Source organism: Silurus meridionalis, chromosome 9, assembly GCF_014805685.1.
Source record: "Silurus meridionalis isolate SWU-2019-XX chromosome 9, ASM1480568v1, whole genome shotgun sequence".
Taxonomy (NCBI): Eukaryota; Metazoa; Chordata; class Actinopteri; order Siluriformes; family Siluridae; genus Silurus; species Silurus meridionalis.
In genome coordinates, this window is record NC_060892.1 from 9,190,513 (window position 1) to 9,207,272 (window position 16,760).

General features: G+C 37.1%; 1 protein-coding gene across 1 annotated transcript in view; it reads right to left on the reverse strand.

The window, feature by feature from the left end:
* Positions 1-6,988: 6,988 nt before the first annotated feature.
* fah (fumarylacetoacetate hydrolase (fumarylacetoacetase)) overlaps positions 6,989-16,760 on the reverse strand; it is a 28,191-nt gene continuing 18,419 nt past the window's right edge. The window contains 7 exon segments of the mRNA XM_046857632.1: positions 6,989-8,315; positions 8,499-8,616; positions 9,649-9,750; positions 14,147-14,178; positions 14,181-14,192; positions 14,286-14,361; positions 15,648-15,778. Coding sequence (XP_046713588.1) covers positions 8,239-8,315; positions 8,499-8,616; positions 9,649-9,750; positions 14,147-14,178; positions 14,181-14,192; positions 14,286-14,361; positions 15,648-15,778 — 548 coding nt within the window. The 3' untranslated portion in view covers positions 6,989-8,238.

Consider the following 16,760-nt stretch of genomic DNA (forward strand, 5'->3'; position numbering starts at 1 on the left):
ATATATATATATATATATATATATATATATATATGTACATACACACACACACACACACACACACACACACACACACACACACACTAAACAAAAATATAAATATTTTGCCTGTATTTTTCATGAGCTAAACTCAAAGATGCTGGATGTGGAGGTCCTGGGCTGGTGTGGTTACACGTGGTCTGCGGTTGTGAGGCCGGTTGGATGTACTGCCAAATTCTCTGAAACGCCTTTGGAGACGGCTTATGGTAGAGAAATGAACATTAAATGCACAGGCAACATCTCTGGTGGACATTCCCGCAGTCAGCATGCCAATCGCACACTCATTTAAAACTTGCGACATCTGTGGCATTGTGCTGTGTGATAAAACTGCACATTTTTAGAGTGGCCTTTTATTGTGGCCAGCCTAATGCACACCTGTGCAATGATCATGCTGTCTAATCAGCATTTTGATCTGCCACACCTGTGAGGTGGATGGATTCTCTCAGCAAAGGAGAAGTGCTCACTAACACAGCTTTAGACAGATTAGTAAACAATTTTTGAGAGAAATTGAGGACAAAAACAATACTTTTTAGTTATATTAAACTTAATATTTATTCTTTATACTTATTTTATTTATTTACTTTATTTGTATCCTTACATTTTATTTCTAATTTTCATGTTTACAGGTTGTACAGTGTTAAAAAGCATTTCACTACATGTCTGTAAGAATGTGTAGGTGACAAATAAAAAATCTTATTTGAATTTTAATAAATTTGAATTTTAATATTTTTTGTTAAGTTTCTCCATTTAGTCCTATCTTCAGGATATGACATGAGGATATGTTGTATCTTGGCCTGGTGATTTTCTTGTTCAGTCTAAAACCTTCTACTTTTTCCACCAATGAAATCTTTTGTTATTGCTAGTGTGTTTTGGCTTATTGTCTTCCTGCAGGATGAAGTTCCTCTCAATTAGATTGAATGCACAGTATTTATCTGTAAATTAGCAGACTGAATGCTTCTGTAGAAAAATATTTTTTCTGCAATCATGCATTCATGACTCAAATCATCAATAAATATTAGTGACCTCGCCAGGAACAATCATGCAAGCTCAAACTATAATACTACATCTAGCCTGGCCTCTGATTCTTACTGCTGATAAGTGGTTTGCATTTAATATTATGGCCTCTATATTTCTGTATTTAGAGAGTTCTGCAGCAGGACAATGATCCAAAACACTCCAGCAAGTCCACCTCAGAATGGCTGGAAAAAAAAAAAATTAAGAATTTGGAGTAGCATTGTCAAAGTTCTGAACTGAATCCTGTTGAGATGCTGTGGCATGACCTTAAAAAGGCAGTTCCTGCTCGAAAATCCTCTAATGTGGCTGAATTACAACAATTCTGCAGAGATGAGACCAACATTCCTCCACAGCGCTGTAACAGACTTATTGCAAGTTATCGCAAAATTGCAGTTGTTGTTGCTAAGGGTGGCCCAACCAGTTATTTAGTTTAGGGGGCAAAAACTTTCACACAGGGCCATGTCGTTTTGGATTTAGTTTTCCCTCAATAATAAAAGCTTTCATTTAAAAACTGCATGTTCTCTTGTGTTATCTTTTACTAATATTTAAATTAGTTTGATTATCTGAAACATTAAAGTGTGACAAACATGCAGAAAAATAAGAAATCAGGAAGAAGGCAAACACTTTCACACCAGTGTACACAAAACAAAATATCACATGCATCAACATGCAAAGAAGTATATTTGATTGATTAAAACGTATGTTATCATTCATATACTAAATCTGTTTTTTATGTTTCCTCAGTGCAATATTGTGCAGTTAGACCACATTTGTAATATAATTGTTCCTATAATCCTGTAATATAATAAACACCTAATATTGCCGCTGCAGTGTTAAACAGCAGTTAATGTCATTCTTTCAGACAAAAATATAAAGCAGATATATACACAGAAAACCCATGATACTTGGAGGGTCTCCATGTCAAAACAATAACTTACAATGTGTAAAACTGCTGAACTATTCCCACTTTAGATTTTTTTTTTCCCCTTTACCGAAACCCTACTACCTTTCAAATTGGTGGACCTTCATCTTTTTGTCTTTCATTAAAAATCCCATTACACTCCTGTACTACCTTTGCTGATGTAGCAATATTACTCAAGGCTTCAACTCTGCTGATAAAATGAATCCAAAATTCTTTTAGTATTGTGTTATTAGATACACACAGCCACAGGTACACAATTTCATTTTTGCCAGCTGATTCGTTATCAGTGAGTGAACTTGTGTCCTATTCAGTCCAGCAGTTAATCAAGTTAAGAGGGCCTCTGTTAAATTCATTTCAGTGGCATGCCATTTTCTGGCAAGATGATTTGTTTAGACTATAAATTGTGTTTAAGAGGCATTTTGGAAAACATATTCCGTTTTGCACTCTGTCTTACTCTGTCATTTAAAAAAAAAAACAACAACAACCGTCTCAATCATCAAATGTACATTTTTATTTAGTCTCTTCAGAGTTAAAAATGACTAAGCAGTTGTAGCTGTAGTGCGCACCAGGACAAAATAAAAAAATAATGCTTGTTTGGTGCTGTAATGGAGAATTATAATTATTTCAGGGGTGCGGTATTCAAATCAATAGCAGTAAATAATTTGAATAATTGGAATTTTTGGTCAGACTTATGCAAGAAAGTCTTGCTTTTTGAAAATTATATCATTATATCTTATCTCATATGAAGAAGTACAGACGGGTGACAATTTGAGAGAGAAAAAAAAAGGAAAAATGATTGTGGTGGCATCCAAGATGATGCCACTCACAATCCACAGGACTCACAAAAAAAAATGTAGAAGTTCAAAATTATGTAAATCACATGCTATAGACTTTACAGTCCTTCCAATTAATTAACTATACTATATGCCAACACATTTTGGGTTCCTTTTTCCAACCATTAATTTGCCTGTCGATCTGCGTATATTAAAAACAATAGATTCTTTACTAACTTCCATGTACAATAAGCCATACGCCTGCATCAGCAGTTCCTCATGCATGCTCAAGGCTGTGTACATCTATGGATCTCTTTCATGCCCCTTGAAATAAAACGAATGAAATATGTCATCTGTGCCACATAAATCATAGGATTTCAGTGTTGCACGGTGTGAGCTCTACAGCGCACACATGGTTTTCAATCAATAACTCTAAACAAGACAGAAGGCTTTTGGTGTCATTTTTTATAGTGAAGCAAATGCAGGCATTTGAATTATTGTGCCAGCATTTTTTTGCACCAACATGGTATTAAAGAAATACTACTACTACCACTATCATAACAATAAACTTCAGAAGTCTAGAAACACACATTTAACCTTTAACATGGTTAAAAAAATAACAGTTTGTGTGAAAGAAATAACATGAACAGTATACTATAATATACTATCAGACCTAAAATTAATGGCATGCTTCAAGAAAGAATATTTACAAAACTGACTATTGAATTATTCTTTGATTTTTCAACAGTGTCGAAGTCAATGTCATATTAATTAAAAAGTCAAATTTATTTCTATAGCGCTTTTCACAACGGACATTGTCTCAAAGAAGCTTTACAAAATTTTAGAGTTTAAGGTGAGCAATGCGTGTTTATCCCTGATGAGCAGCCATGGCGACTGTGGCAAGGAAAAACTCTCTTAGATGTTATGAAGAAGAAACCTTAAGAGTAACGGGTGATATCAAGATTGTGATTGTAAGTCTTTAAAACAATACAAGACACTGGAGAGTGAGAACTAACATGAGCACCGGAATGTATGATTATGTGTAAGAGATAAAAAAAAATACCTTTCGGCTGAATGGTGTTTCACAACCCTCTCTTTCCAAACTGGCAGAGCTTGCACAAGAAGCATGGACAAAAATAACAGGATCCAGATGTGCAAAGCTGACAGAGATAGATCCCAGAAGATTTGCAGCCGTAATTGCGATTGAAGACGCCATTGACTGAGGAGGTCACTGGAGGTGAATAGACGAATGGATGACAATTACCTTTGCCTGTCACTATGTTCAAAGTTACATTCAGTGAAATTTCTTAGCACTTAAAAATTGCACCTTCTGCCCTTTGACCAGTCGACACATTGAAATAAATGTTATGGTAGCACAGTACCATCATACTCTTGTCCGAAATGCACTGCTGTGGACAGAATTTTGTGGCAGGAATGCACAACATTGTGTATACTGTATGTACATTCGTTTACTGGTTGTATTATATCTTCTCTATGCCTTTCTTTCTTGTGCGAGTTTAAGGTTAAATCAACTGTGAGCTCTCCACATGTGCTGGCTCTTGAAATTTGAAAGAGGGAGGGAGAGAGGGAAGGAGAGAACGAGAGAGAGAGCACAACCACAAGCAGATTGCCCCTGCATGACATTAGATCTACACTAACTCAAGTTCAGCACCATCTGCTGCCCAGATTAAAGGCCGAGCCCCTACCGAGACCTCAGAGTCAGTAATGACACACAACTATACGATATAAATGTACGCAGCTTTTCAAGCAATAACCTTTACTTGTTTAACTCAGAGGTGAAACAAAAAAAGGAAGTCAAACTCCTATTAAGCGTTTTTCTTTTTCAGATGAATAAATTAATAGTAAAGAAAATGTAACAAAAAACATCAGCATTTTTTTGCCAGGTTTATTACACCATGGCAAGGCTTTAAATGAGAGCTATAACCAAAATGGTTGTATTCAAAACAATGCATACATTTGAAAAAGCTCAGTTTAAGTCACTGGATGTTTCATCTTTCAATATTTGCACAGCAGGAATCACTTTTAGACTTAATAAAATACCAGATTTAACTACCCAGGTTATATATCGGTGTATATGGGTGTATGTTTATATATGCCTTTATTTACTTCATGTAACAAGCAACTACAGGTCAAAAGCTTTAGGCAATGTTTATATCAAACATCAGAATGGAGCAAATGTGTAATCTCTGTAACTTTATCTGTGGCATGGTTCTTGGTACCAGATGGGCTGGTCTGAGTATTTCAGAAACAGCTGATCTCCTGGGATTTTAACAAACAGTCTCTAGAGTGTACACAGAATGGTGCATAAAACAAAAAACAATCACTGACTGACAGGTTTGTTGGTAGAAACACCTTTGTGTTGCCCAGAAGGATATAGTACTTAATATAATCACTTACAACCATGGGGGTTTGAAAAGCATCTCAGCAAATCAGGTTTCACCCATCAGACAAGTACAAGAATCTGAGGCAATCATGGGCACAGGATCACCAAACTGGGACAGATTACATTCTAGTTTTCAGTTCTGGACTGTATTTAATATAAACATTTTGCTACAATGGCTCAGTTGCCATGAACAGTTTTGCATTCAATCATCCATCAGTGAACAATTGATAATCTCAACAGTGAAAAAACTATAATGAATGGACATTCAGTATCACTCAGGTGAGGTAGGGTTCCTTGTGAGTGTGATTCATCTTGAAATTTCTTCCTTATACCATCTCAGGAAGTTTTCCCTTGCCCACCACTGGCTTGCTCATTAGGGATCAACTTGAGAATTTATGAATTTCAAATATATATTTGTAATCTGTTTATTTCTATCAAGCTTCTTCGGGACAATATCTGTTGTTTAAAGCGCTACACAAATAAAATTTGTGTTTTTTCTTTTAAAATATCAAATATGATTTGATATTAATTGAGCTGTCTGATTTCTGTTGTTGCCAAGTTGGACCGTATCATCAAAGACACTATATGGACAAATGCTTGTGGACACATGACAATAGGATCATCCCATTCCACGATCGGTCCCCATATTTCTGTTATAATAACCTCCACTTTACTTGGACGATGCTCCACTGTGTTTTGGCTGGTAGAGATTTGTGCTCATTCAGCCACAAAAGTAAAATTCAGCTACCGATGTAGGGTGAGGAGTTCTGGGGCACAGTTAGCACTCTAATTCATTCCAAAAGCTTTCAATAGGGTTTAGGTCAGAGCTCTTTAGCAGGCCACGCAAGATCTTCCACTGCAACCCATGTCAACCCTCTCTTCATGGAGCCCACATTGTGCACAAGACCATTGTCATAAGTCTTTTATACAAGTAAAGAAAGAACTGAATGGTACCTCATCCAAAAATCATCTTAAACAATTACATGCCTCCAACTTGTGTGGTAACAGTTTGGAGAAGAACCACCTATCAAGTCCTCAAGTCAAGTTTATTTCTATAACACTTTTCACAACAGACATTGTCTCAAAGCATCTTTACAGAATTTAACAGTTAATGTTTTATTCCAAAGTTTAGGAGCTAAATGTAAAATTGCTCTACCACCTTTAGTGGACTTTGCTATTCTAGGAACTACTAGATGTCCAGAGTTTTGAGATCTCAAGGAGCGTGATGGATTGTAGCGTGTTAAAAGACTAGAAAGATAAATGGGAGCCAAACCATTTTGTGTTTTGTAGGTAAGTAGCAGTAGTTTGTAGTCGATTCGAAACTTAACAGGTAGCCAGTGTAGGGATGATAAGATTGGGGTTATATGATCATATTTTCTTGACCTTGTGAGAAATCTGGCTGCTGCATTCCAGACTAAGTTTGTTTATTCATGATGCAGGACAAACACCTAGTAATGCATTACAATAGTCATGAACTGGTGTCCCAATACATTTGTCTGTATAGTGTATATAGGCCATTATAATGATACACAAACCCAACTAATACTAGCCAGCACCACTCTCTTTTAATTCCTTTCTAAAGATAGATTTTTAACCTGAATGGTCTCTGGGTAGTAAAAACAGAAAGTAAATTACAGTAATAGATGCTGTAATGAGAGGAACGAGATGATTGTGTGTTTAAATGCAGCCCAGTTTGGAGATGAAATAGCAATTGCTAGATCATTACGAGTCATTAAACCACAGCAGGTGAATTTAGAGTGGAGGCAGAGTAATTAATCAAATGACACAGCTCTTTTACGCCGCACGTGCTGATGGATTAAACACGCGCATGCGGAGTTAACAGACATCAGTAACTTTAATTACCAATTTGTGGGTAACAGAAATAAACATAACACTGCCTTTGGTAATTAGGCTTCATGTTGAGAAGCCTTTGCGAAATTGAATGTTTAAAGGATTTATGCAGCAGAGGCTATTTTTTTGGAAAAGCTCAGGAGTTTTACCTAATCAAGCTTTTTCTAAAGGCAGAAAAGGAAAGGACTGGTTAGCACATGCAAACTACACAAGGTGGAAGTTGGAATGTTTAATCAGTCATCCATTACTGCCATGCTGGGAAAAAAAATGCCTGAACAATTTCCAAAAACATCAGGCTGAGCTGATGAAGCTGGTAAAATTTCTTTGCCAGCTGGACGATTAATCACGGTAAATTTGCGTGAAGAGAGCTTGAACCGAATCCGCAAATCAATGGGTAAGGGGGTGGAGATGAAATGAACAATCACCAAGACGTATTGCTGTTTTATAACACAGGTCGATTTAAATCACAGATTATACTCTGTGGAAGGTGGAAGGAAGCGGATGATAATTAAAATAAAGCCGTGTTGACATCTTCCCAATTAGCAACTGAGCTTGTTTATGTCTTAGAGACATAAATTGCAACCACCGTGCCAGTTTACGTGGCTATTATCTGGGTCGTTATTGTTATGTGATGAAACTAAAGAGAGGTGACAGACTCAGACGTTTAGCTTCTAGAACAAGCTGCCGTATTTGTACACAGAATTGTGGCTTTCAGCGAATATAACTATCTGGTACTTCCTGTAGAATTGCGTTGAGCTATTATGAGAGCTGACCTATGCTTCTTTTTGCTTTACAGTTCAATGTTGCATTATTAAATATGAATAAAAATCATGCTTATCAATAACTTGTCAGTGATCGTCGAGCCCCTTCCTATTAGAAACAAAAATACATTGAACAATAATATCATATACTGCTTACACTTTTGGATATATAAAAAAAAAGCCAATGGAATGTTTCTGGACACTCTCATATTATTAAACACAAAAGTCAATGCGTTTTGTCCAATCTCCGTTCAATTTCCTTGGCTGTCGCACACAATCTATCATAATCATTTCTGCCCAGAGATAAGCTTTGTCTAAGTGAAACTCCAATGAGCGAATCAAAACAGCTTGCATGTACTCCATTAGCTGTCAGGGAAAAGGTCATGAATAATTAAACGTGACTGATAAGGCATCATTTGGTGCATGATAAGCCCAGCTGGTTTTAGGGATGGAAAGGAGTAATAATGGGGAACATCACTGCTGTAGCGCAGGAATGACCTTCCCCTGGCACGATCCGAAACCAACGCGGTATCCCCGACCCTCACAGTAACCTAGGGAGGAGAAAAAAAAACAGTGAGAAAGATAGAGAGTTAGTGCAGATAATGAATCGTTCCAGAACAGGATTGGGCTGATGCGCAGGTGTCCACATACTTTTGGTAGACTACACATTGTTATTTATTATGCAACTATAGAGATAAAAAAAACCACCCCGAACACACACTCTTCATTCATACCTGTGAGGGTGACCTCGTCTCCATCCTTAAGGAACGTCCTCGTCTCTCCTCCACCAAGCTCAATGAGCTTTGATCCTCTCCATGAGAGCTCCAACAACGAGCCGAAACTTTCCGGATCCTTGAAACACAACAAATCTAGTCAGGTAGGCCAAATTCATAGATGAGATTGTTTAGCCCACAATTTTTCCCTAATGTGCTTTAAGACATTGCAAATACACTCTCCTGATCTAAACATTGATTTGATGCCCTCATTTCTGCTTTACTAATGACTGAATTATTTACAACAGGCATAAATACAGCACATACTCTATATGGACAAACTTATTGGGACACCTGACTTATGTGGTTCTTTTCTAAATTGTAACCAAAAAAATGGTACAGCCCAGAGAACATTCAGTTTAAAAATCTATGCTTATTAAGTAATTAAAAAGAATCATGCTAGCTAATATTAGCATGCCGGGTTTGTGTATCTTCAGTAGAGTTGTAGGCTGATTTATGTTAAGTTTGTAATCTAGCTTACCAGTGTAGATTTATTCATTGATAGATACTCAAAGCACTTTTGTACTCTTCGACAAGGACGTCTGCTAAATGCCATAAATGTATCATTATGGCGTCCTATATACATTGTATGGACAAAAGTATTGAGGCATCTGACTTTCCAAGCCATATGTGCTTCTTTACCAAAATATTACCGCAAAGTTAGAAGCACACAATTGTCCAAAATGTCTTTGGATGTGGTAGCATTAAATTTTCCCTTCTCTTGAACTAGGAGACCCAATCTTGTTTACATGGATTAAAGTGGAAGATCCTAAGTGGCCTGCAATAAAGCACTGACCTTAACCCTATTGAAATAGGGACAAAATGTGGAATGTTCAAAAACCATATATAAATCTTATGGTCAGATTTTCACAAAATTCTGCCCCTGTAGTTTAGGATTCAAATATAATATTCTCTAATATGCCACTGTGCGTTAATTAGCTAGCTGGGCAACAGCTCTATGTTAGTGTTTTATTGTCGTTCTGCACGTGTTTAACTCCTTACGCTTTTAATGATGTTAAATACTCTCTTAATGATTAAAAATAATATCAAATGTCACACACACACACACACACACACACACACACACACACACACACACACACACACAGACCGGTCCACTGATGGTGCCTGATGCCAGCAGGTCCCCTGGCCTGACGTTACAGCCGTTCACTGTGTGATGCGCTAACTGCTGCTTCATGGTCCAGTACATGTACTGAGAAGATAAACAACGCATATGTTTACACAATACTTTCTTTTCAAACTTAAAATGATTATTATCACTGTGACAATGAATATAACAAAAAAAAAGTTTTTTTATTTTTTTTATTTGGTAGCATAGCAAAGATGACTATGGAGAGTTTACTTGAAAGAGGACAAGTTTATGTTTCCTGACTAAACTTTAGTTCTTTAGTTATTTCACATAATTAATCTGCTGGATAACCTTTAGGTGAGTTTGCAGTGCTCTCCAACTCCTATTAGTGCCGTGAATATTAGCATATCTCAAATAACATCGGATGAACGAGCGTGATAAAAAATAAGCATAGATGGAAGCATTGAAAGATTCATTCAGCACTCATATATCCATCCTTTAGCTCCATTTTCTGCTATTTTACAGAGTTTGTAAATCTTAGATGCAATGAATGAAATCAGAAACAAGTATGTGAAGGAAATGCCTTTTTATTTTCTAGCAAATTTTGATACATTTTTGGTTGTATATTTTTGTTGTTGTTTGTTATTGTGGTTCACACTTACGGGCCACATTCGATGTTGAAGTTAATTGTTTCAGTGAATTGCAAAGAATAACAAACTTTTATGTGTTATTTACACATGTACACTAATATGCAACTGAACATTATTACGTTTGAGCCGCATTACAATGTACAGCATGGTTCAATACTAAATTAGCATAGAGAAAATTCTTCCTGTGACTGACAGGCACAACGGCTACGCCTCCTTCGTTCAGGCCTGCGCAAGAAGACCACTGCTTTATCCCAATTCGGCGTCTTATAAAATGCAAAAGTAAGTACACCTTGTGTGAAGATAAAGTACACACATTTCAGTGTGTAGCAAGAGACATACTTAGACATTATGTATCAAAAGACAATGTTGCCGCTTACTTACACACACACTATTAACAGCTTTTATTAATTAATTACGCCTAATAACGATAACCTTGACATTTACACCTTTTTCATTTATACCTCTTTAAAATGCGTCCCTTCAAATAACTGCACCCTGGCGCCACAAATTGTGGGCAATATTGTTTGAAAGTGTCCACAGATCCACAACTGAGCAGCTATGGGATTAAGGGCCTTGCTCAAGGGCCCAGAAGTAGAAGCTTGGTGTGGCTGGGATTTGAACTCATGACATTCAGAGCCAAAGTCCAATGTATTAACCACTAAGCTACCACCTTGAACAAAACACAAAGGCAGTTTCATTTTGTGAAAATGCCTACTTTCCAACTACCTCTACTACTAGAAAGTATACTACAAACCCGATTTCAAAAAAGTTGGGACACTGAACAAATTGTGAATAAAAAAGGAATGTACTGATGTGGAAGTTTTAAATTTCAATATTTTATTCAGAATACAACATAGATGACATATCTATTGTTTAAACCGAGAAAATCTATAATTTTAAGCGGAAAATAAGTTGATTTTTAATTTCATGATCATGTTGCCAATTGACCTAATGAGTTGCAAATCGCTCCTCCGGCTGTTCCTTATATGTACAGTTAACTTTTCCGGCCTCTTATTGCTAGCTGTCCCAACTTTTTTGGAATGTGTAGCTCTCATGAAATCCAAAATGAGCCAATATTTGGCATGACATTTCAAAATGTCTCACTTTCAACATTTGATATGTTATCTACATTCTATTGTAAATTAAATATAAGTTTATGAGATTTGTAAATTATTGCATTCCTTTTTTATTCACAATTTGTACAGCGTCCCAACTTTTTTGGAATCGGGTTTGTACATGTACCCTGGTTTGGTAAGTACACTACATTTCACTTGGCAGCCTTTTGCCTGGACAACATCTCTGGTGGCAGTCTCACTGTTTTATTGCTAAATAACAGAAGCTAATGGACACAAAACTTAATTTCACTCTATCCTCTAGTACATTAAATTAAGTCTGGTACAGAGTTCTAGAATAAGATGGCTGTCGCAACAGAAAACAGATAACACCCGATACCAGATAACAGCTTATAGCGCAGACTCCAAGGTCAGACTGAATTGTAACACACACTGTTACTTCAGCAAAAAGGCTCAAGTAATAACCAAGATGAAATTTACGGTATGGCCTTCTTGAGTTTAAATTACATATATTACCTTTTATAGACAGCAAACTTGACAGAACCTACACGCTATTACAGTGTATCATCATATACTGGAGTCTGGTCATGTATAACAAACCTAGTGGATATTACAGGCTTTACTTCTGGCTTTGAGGGTGTATTTTACTATCCGAAGTTAAATCCAAAGTATATACAAAGCACAGATTTTTTCAAAAACAATGCTAGAGATTGGCAAATGAGGCACAATGTTCTAAATCAGACAAAACACTACACAAAAATGTGTTTGTGAAATTATTTGTTGGGATCAGAATGGAATGATGCATGCTGGACATATTGTGCTATGAGTGGATATTATGGAAGAATCAAAGTATGTTTGGGGCAAGTGTGTTTCCACCACTCTCTCTCTCTTTCTTCATCTCTTTCTTGTCAGTAGAGAGATGAGTGCAGGAGCAGTGGCGTGAAGAAGGTACTTGGAAAGTAGGCATTTTCACAAAACTATACCCCTTAAAAATATGTTTTGTTTAAGGTATAATAATGAAATTGTGTTTTAGTCCATTTAACTCTATCAGGTGGCAAATTATATCACATTCATTGTCATTTTTTTTAAGCAAAAGCTTTCAATAGAACATAAACAATAGACCACTGATCTACTGCATAATCTCTCGTGCCTATCAGGACTAAACCTGATACCTCAAGCATTCTGTATCCTTTAATGTACTCACTGTCCCAGCTCAAGAGCAGTCTCTTTGTTAATCACCAGGACTGAAGGTACTGACACAAGGTCTCCGGCCCTTAATTGAACCTGTCCCTTGCGATCTTTTTTTCAGCTTAACTGCAGGAGGGCAGTGGTATTTTGGAGATGGATGGGACAGTAGTTCATTGCAGGGCACCATTCACACACATTTATGCCTAGATGTATTTCTTCTAAGCCTGTACACATGCTGGAAGTTTTTGGGAGGTGGAAAGATCTGCAGATTCTAGAGGGGAAAAAACTCCGGCCATGTCTACACAGTGACGGTGTTTTATAAAATGCAGGGCGGAAAGTCAAAGAGGCTTATGGTTTGGATAAGCAACCTTTGGAAAACTATTGAAAACAGTAGTGTGGACATTTCAAATTTAATCGGATTAGTGTAGAGGGAGCTTTAGGATTAATGAGGAGACCATAGAACTGACAGCCTACTGAAAATTAAGGGATGCCTCACCAGAACCTTCCTGGTCAGTAAAGCAACACACTGAGCCTGTGGCCTGTCAGGACTGCCATACAGTATAGTCTCTGCTAGAGACTCAAAGATTATAGTATCATTGCATTTCAGTTCCTGGCCTCCAAAATGAAAAGGAAGCAATGGTGAAATTAATTTGGATAAATTTCTCCAGAAGCTGCCATGAGTCTCCCTAGTTTGTGTTAAATCCTTGTTAAGTAAAAAGGATACCTTAACTCCCCATTCCCCGCTACCTTGGAAGGCTGTTAAACACTTATAAAGGACCACTAGCTCTTGCTTGTACCGTCACCACTAACTGAAAACATTGTCAGGCTTGGCTCCTGCCACCAAAGAAGGCCAAATAGCACCATCTTAATTATATTCAGGGCAATCAGGATCACCTGTGCCTGTGTCTATTTAAGTAGCTATCTTCACTTATGCGCTACACAATCTTAAGTCAACCTTGCTATGTGCTGGAGGTCAAATCTTACTTATTAAAGTATAATAATTTGCCGTTGGCAATTTCTCTGGATGGTGTAGCTTACTTTTGATTCCATTAAATCTCAGTGCAAAAAGTCACACTAAAATCTGGGATTTAGAACTGTGAGCAATTCAAAACGAAGAAACCCAATGTTTTATGTCCGGAATATGAATTATCAATGAGACTGCATTATTTTTTAGTCCCTGTTTAAATATTAACACATTTGTTATACTGGCTATATTAACTGCTTGGACATAATGTCAGATTTTCCACATGACCAACTGAAGTGTGTTTAAAGGACACTTTGGTTGATTTGATTGAGGAGTCCATGCCAGCTCAATTCCACATTCTCAAATGTGCAAAAAAGAGGACAATGCAAATACGAAGAAATTCTTCAAAGATATTTTACTTTTCACTGAAGTTGTTAGTAGAATCATTTGTAATCAAAACTGTTGAAGTAAATTAGAATAGATGCATTTTCATTGGTGGTCCCAGAATTGTAAGTCCCACTGCATGTAGATTAGAGGTTGTATCATTCTGATGGAGGTGTGAAAACTACATTCTGTGGAGATCTGACACCAGATAAAGAATTCCAATTGGTACAATAAGTTTGCAATACAAATCAGGGTCTTACCTTAAAGTTAGACTTGCAGATGGTGGTCGCCTACTCATGCCTTCACCTGATAGGTAGTAAAACAAGACAGTGAAATTTGCCTCACCAATTTTATTTTGCTTGACTGGTTTATTGTGCTAAACAATTTTTTATTGCCCACCTTTAACTGAGACAAAGAGTTTGATGTTAAATGTGAACGGGTCCCGGTGGCGAAGGTATGGTAGTGGCTCAGGGTCCTAAAATAAGAGTATGTACTACAGTCAGATACCAAAACAATCTATAATGTAGTTACAGTTACAGCATCAAAGATGTTTTAATACAAGGCGAGGCTTAAAAAAAGAAAGAACATCAGCTTGTTCAAATCTAAATTCGTGATTACTTTATAAAATTTGCTATATTTAATAGTAAAAAAACGATTGATTCAAATCAAGATCTCTCTTTCAGAGAGACCGACCAGGCGTAACATTATAACATTATGACTAGTAAAGTGAATAATAGAGGGTGGGATATATTAGGCATCAAGTGAACATTTTGTCTTCAAAGTTGATGTGTTAGAAGCAGAAAAGATGGGCAGCGTAAGGATTTGAGTGCATATCAGTGCATATCAACAGTAGTCTAAGGAAGAAACAGTGGTGAACTGGCGACAGGGTCATGGGTGGCCAAGGTTCATTAATGAGCGTGGGGAGCGAAGGCTGGCCTGTGTGGTCTGATCCAACAGAGAAGCTCAAATTGCTGAAGAAGTTAATGCTGTTAATGTTTGATGGGTCAGGACCGTCTTAGCAGGAAAACGGGCACTAACACAATATTAGGCAGGTGGTATATATTTGAAAAGGGATTATTTTGATAATCGATTACTATGACAATTATTATTTTTTATTATTTTATTTACTATAAATCTATATGGAAAATGTTTGTTCACCGGACCACAAGATTCAGATTCTTTTTTCAACATTCTGTTCCACATTTAGTCCCGAATTTCTGTTATAATAACCTCTACTGTTCTGGGAAAGGTGTTCCATTAGTTTTCAGCATTTGCTTGTGGAGATTTGTACTGTCAGCCACAAGAACGTTTGTAAAGTCAGGTACTGATGTAGAGTGAGGAGACCTGGGATGCATTCAGCATTCCAATTCATCCCAAAGGAGTTCAGTTGAGGTCAGAGCTCTATAGCAGGCCACTCCAAACCACATAAAAACATATCTTCATGTGCATATGAGCATTGTCATGCTGGAACAGGTTTAAGTCTTCTTGTTTAAAGAGGGAAAGTTAATGCTACTGCATACAAAGACTTCCTACACAATTGTGCGTCTCAAACTTTGTGGTAACAATTTTGGGAATAACCACACATTGCTGAAAAAGTAGGATGTCTCAATACTTTTGTCCACACAGTGTAGATCATTTTGAGCCAGCTGTATGCCATATATCAGCCACACTGCTATTCAATCAATGGTTTTCAAACCAAATATATAAAAACTAAAAGCATATTAAGAATAAAAGGTGTATGTTTAGCTCAATCCCACTGACCTGCACTGTGTTCGTCTCGACAAAAGGCATCAGAGCCTCCATAGGAACAACCCAAGGTGAGATGGTGGTCCCGAAATTCTTCCCAAGAAATGGACCTAATGGCACATACTCCCATGCCTGGATATCCCTCGCTGTGGAAAGAAAAAGAGAGCGAGCACATGTGATTCACTAACATGAAATTATCGATTCAATTACACAACAATGGATAAGAAGTAAATAAAACGGAGGTGATTGAAAAGAGAAATAAAAGATGGATGGAAGAAAGGGAAGAAAAATAGATGAGGAAAAAGATGAAAGGAGTAGAAACGTATCCATGGGAGACTTACGTAGACAGAAGACAAGATTAAAAGGACAAGTTTGCGGCTTAAGAAAACAATTTTATAGCTATGACCACTTATAGCTATGACACTCAAAGATTTTATAAGCCTCCACTTTTTTTTTCCTTCCAAAAAATAAAGGTTGTCATATCAAATGTCCTGAGGACTTTACTGTGTCAGAAAACTTTAAATAACTTTTTAAATCTGGAACACTTAAATCAGGACAAGGAAGAGGTTGCTAGAAAATATTTCACCCCCCTAGTATTTAATTATCTAACAATGAATCTTGTGTGCAATGCAGGAAGACTAACGGATCAAGACTGTAAGTAACTTGAATGTAACAAAGCGTCCACACATCCAGATGAACTAACATTGTGTAAATGTTATGGGAATAAGACTGAACTCAGCGTTACTCTATGTAACACTTGTTATGGACAAAAGCCAAGCAATCAGGAAATGTGATGCTTCACAGAGCCTGGTGTAGGTCTCATAAAAAAGCAATATGGGAGCGTGGCATGCTGTGGAAGGTGTCATTGTCGACTCAGAGGCTAACGGTGCAAGTGGTGACAGAATAATAAAAGAAATTGATAGCAGTGTTTACTTTAGATGGCCATTTTGCCATGAACAGGAAACACCGCTAAATCAAGTCCAGTCTGGGCTGTCTCAGACAGCCTCTCTTTTATATAGATTTACAAGAAATGAGGTTGTCAATATTTCATACGAGGTGGCATTCAGTTTTCCCTTCAGTGTACTTCACCTAAAGACAAAAGGATGGATGATAGCAAAAAAAAAAAAA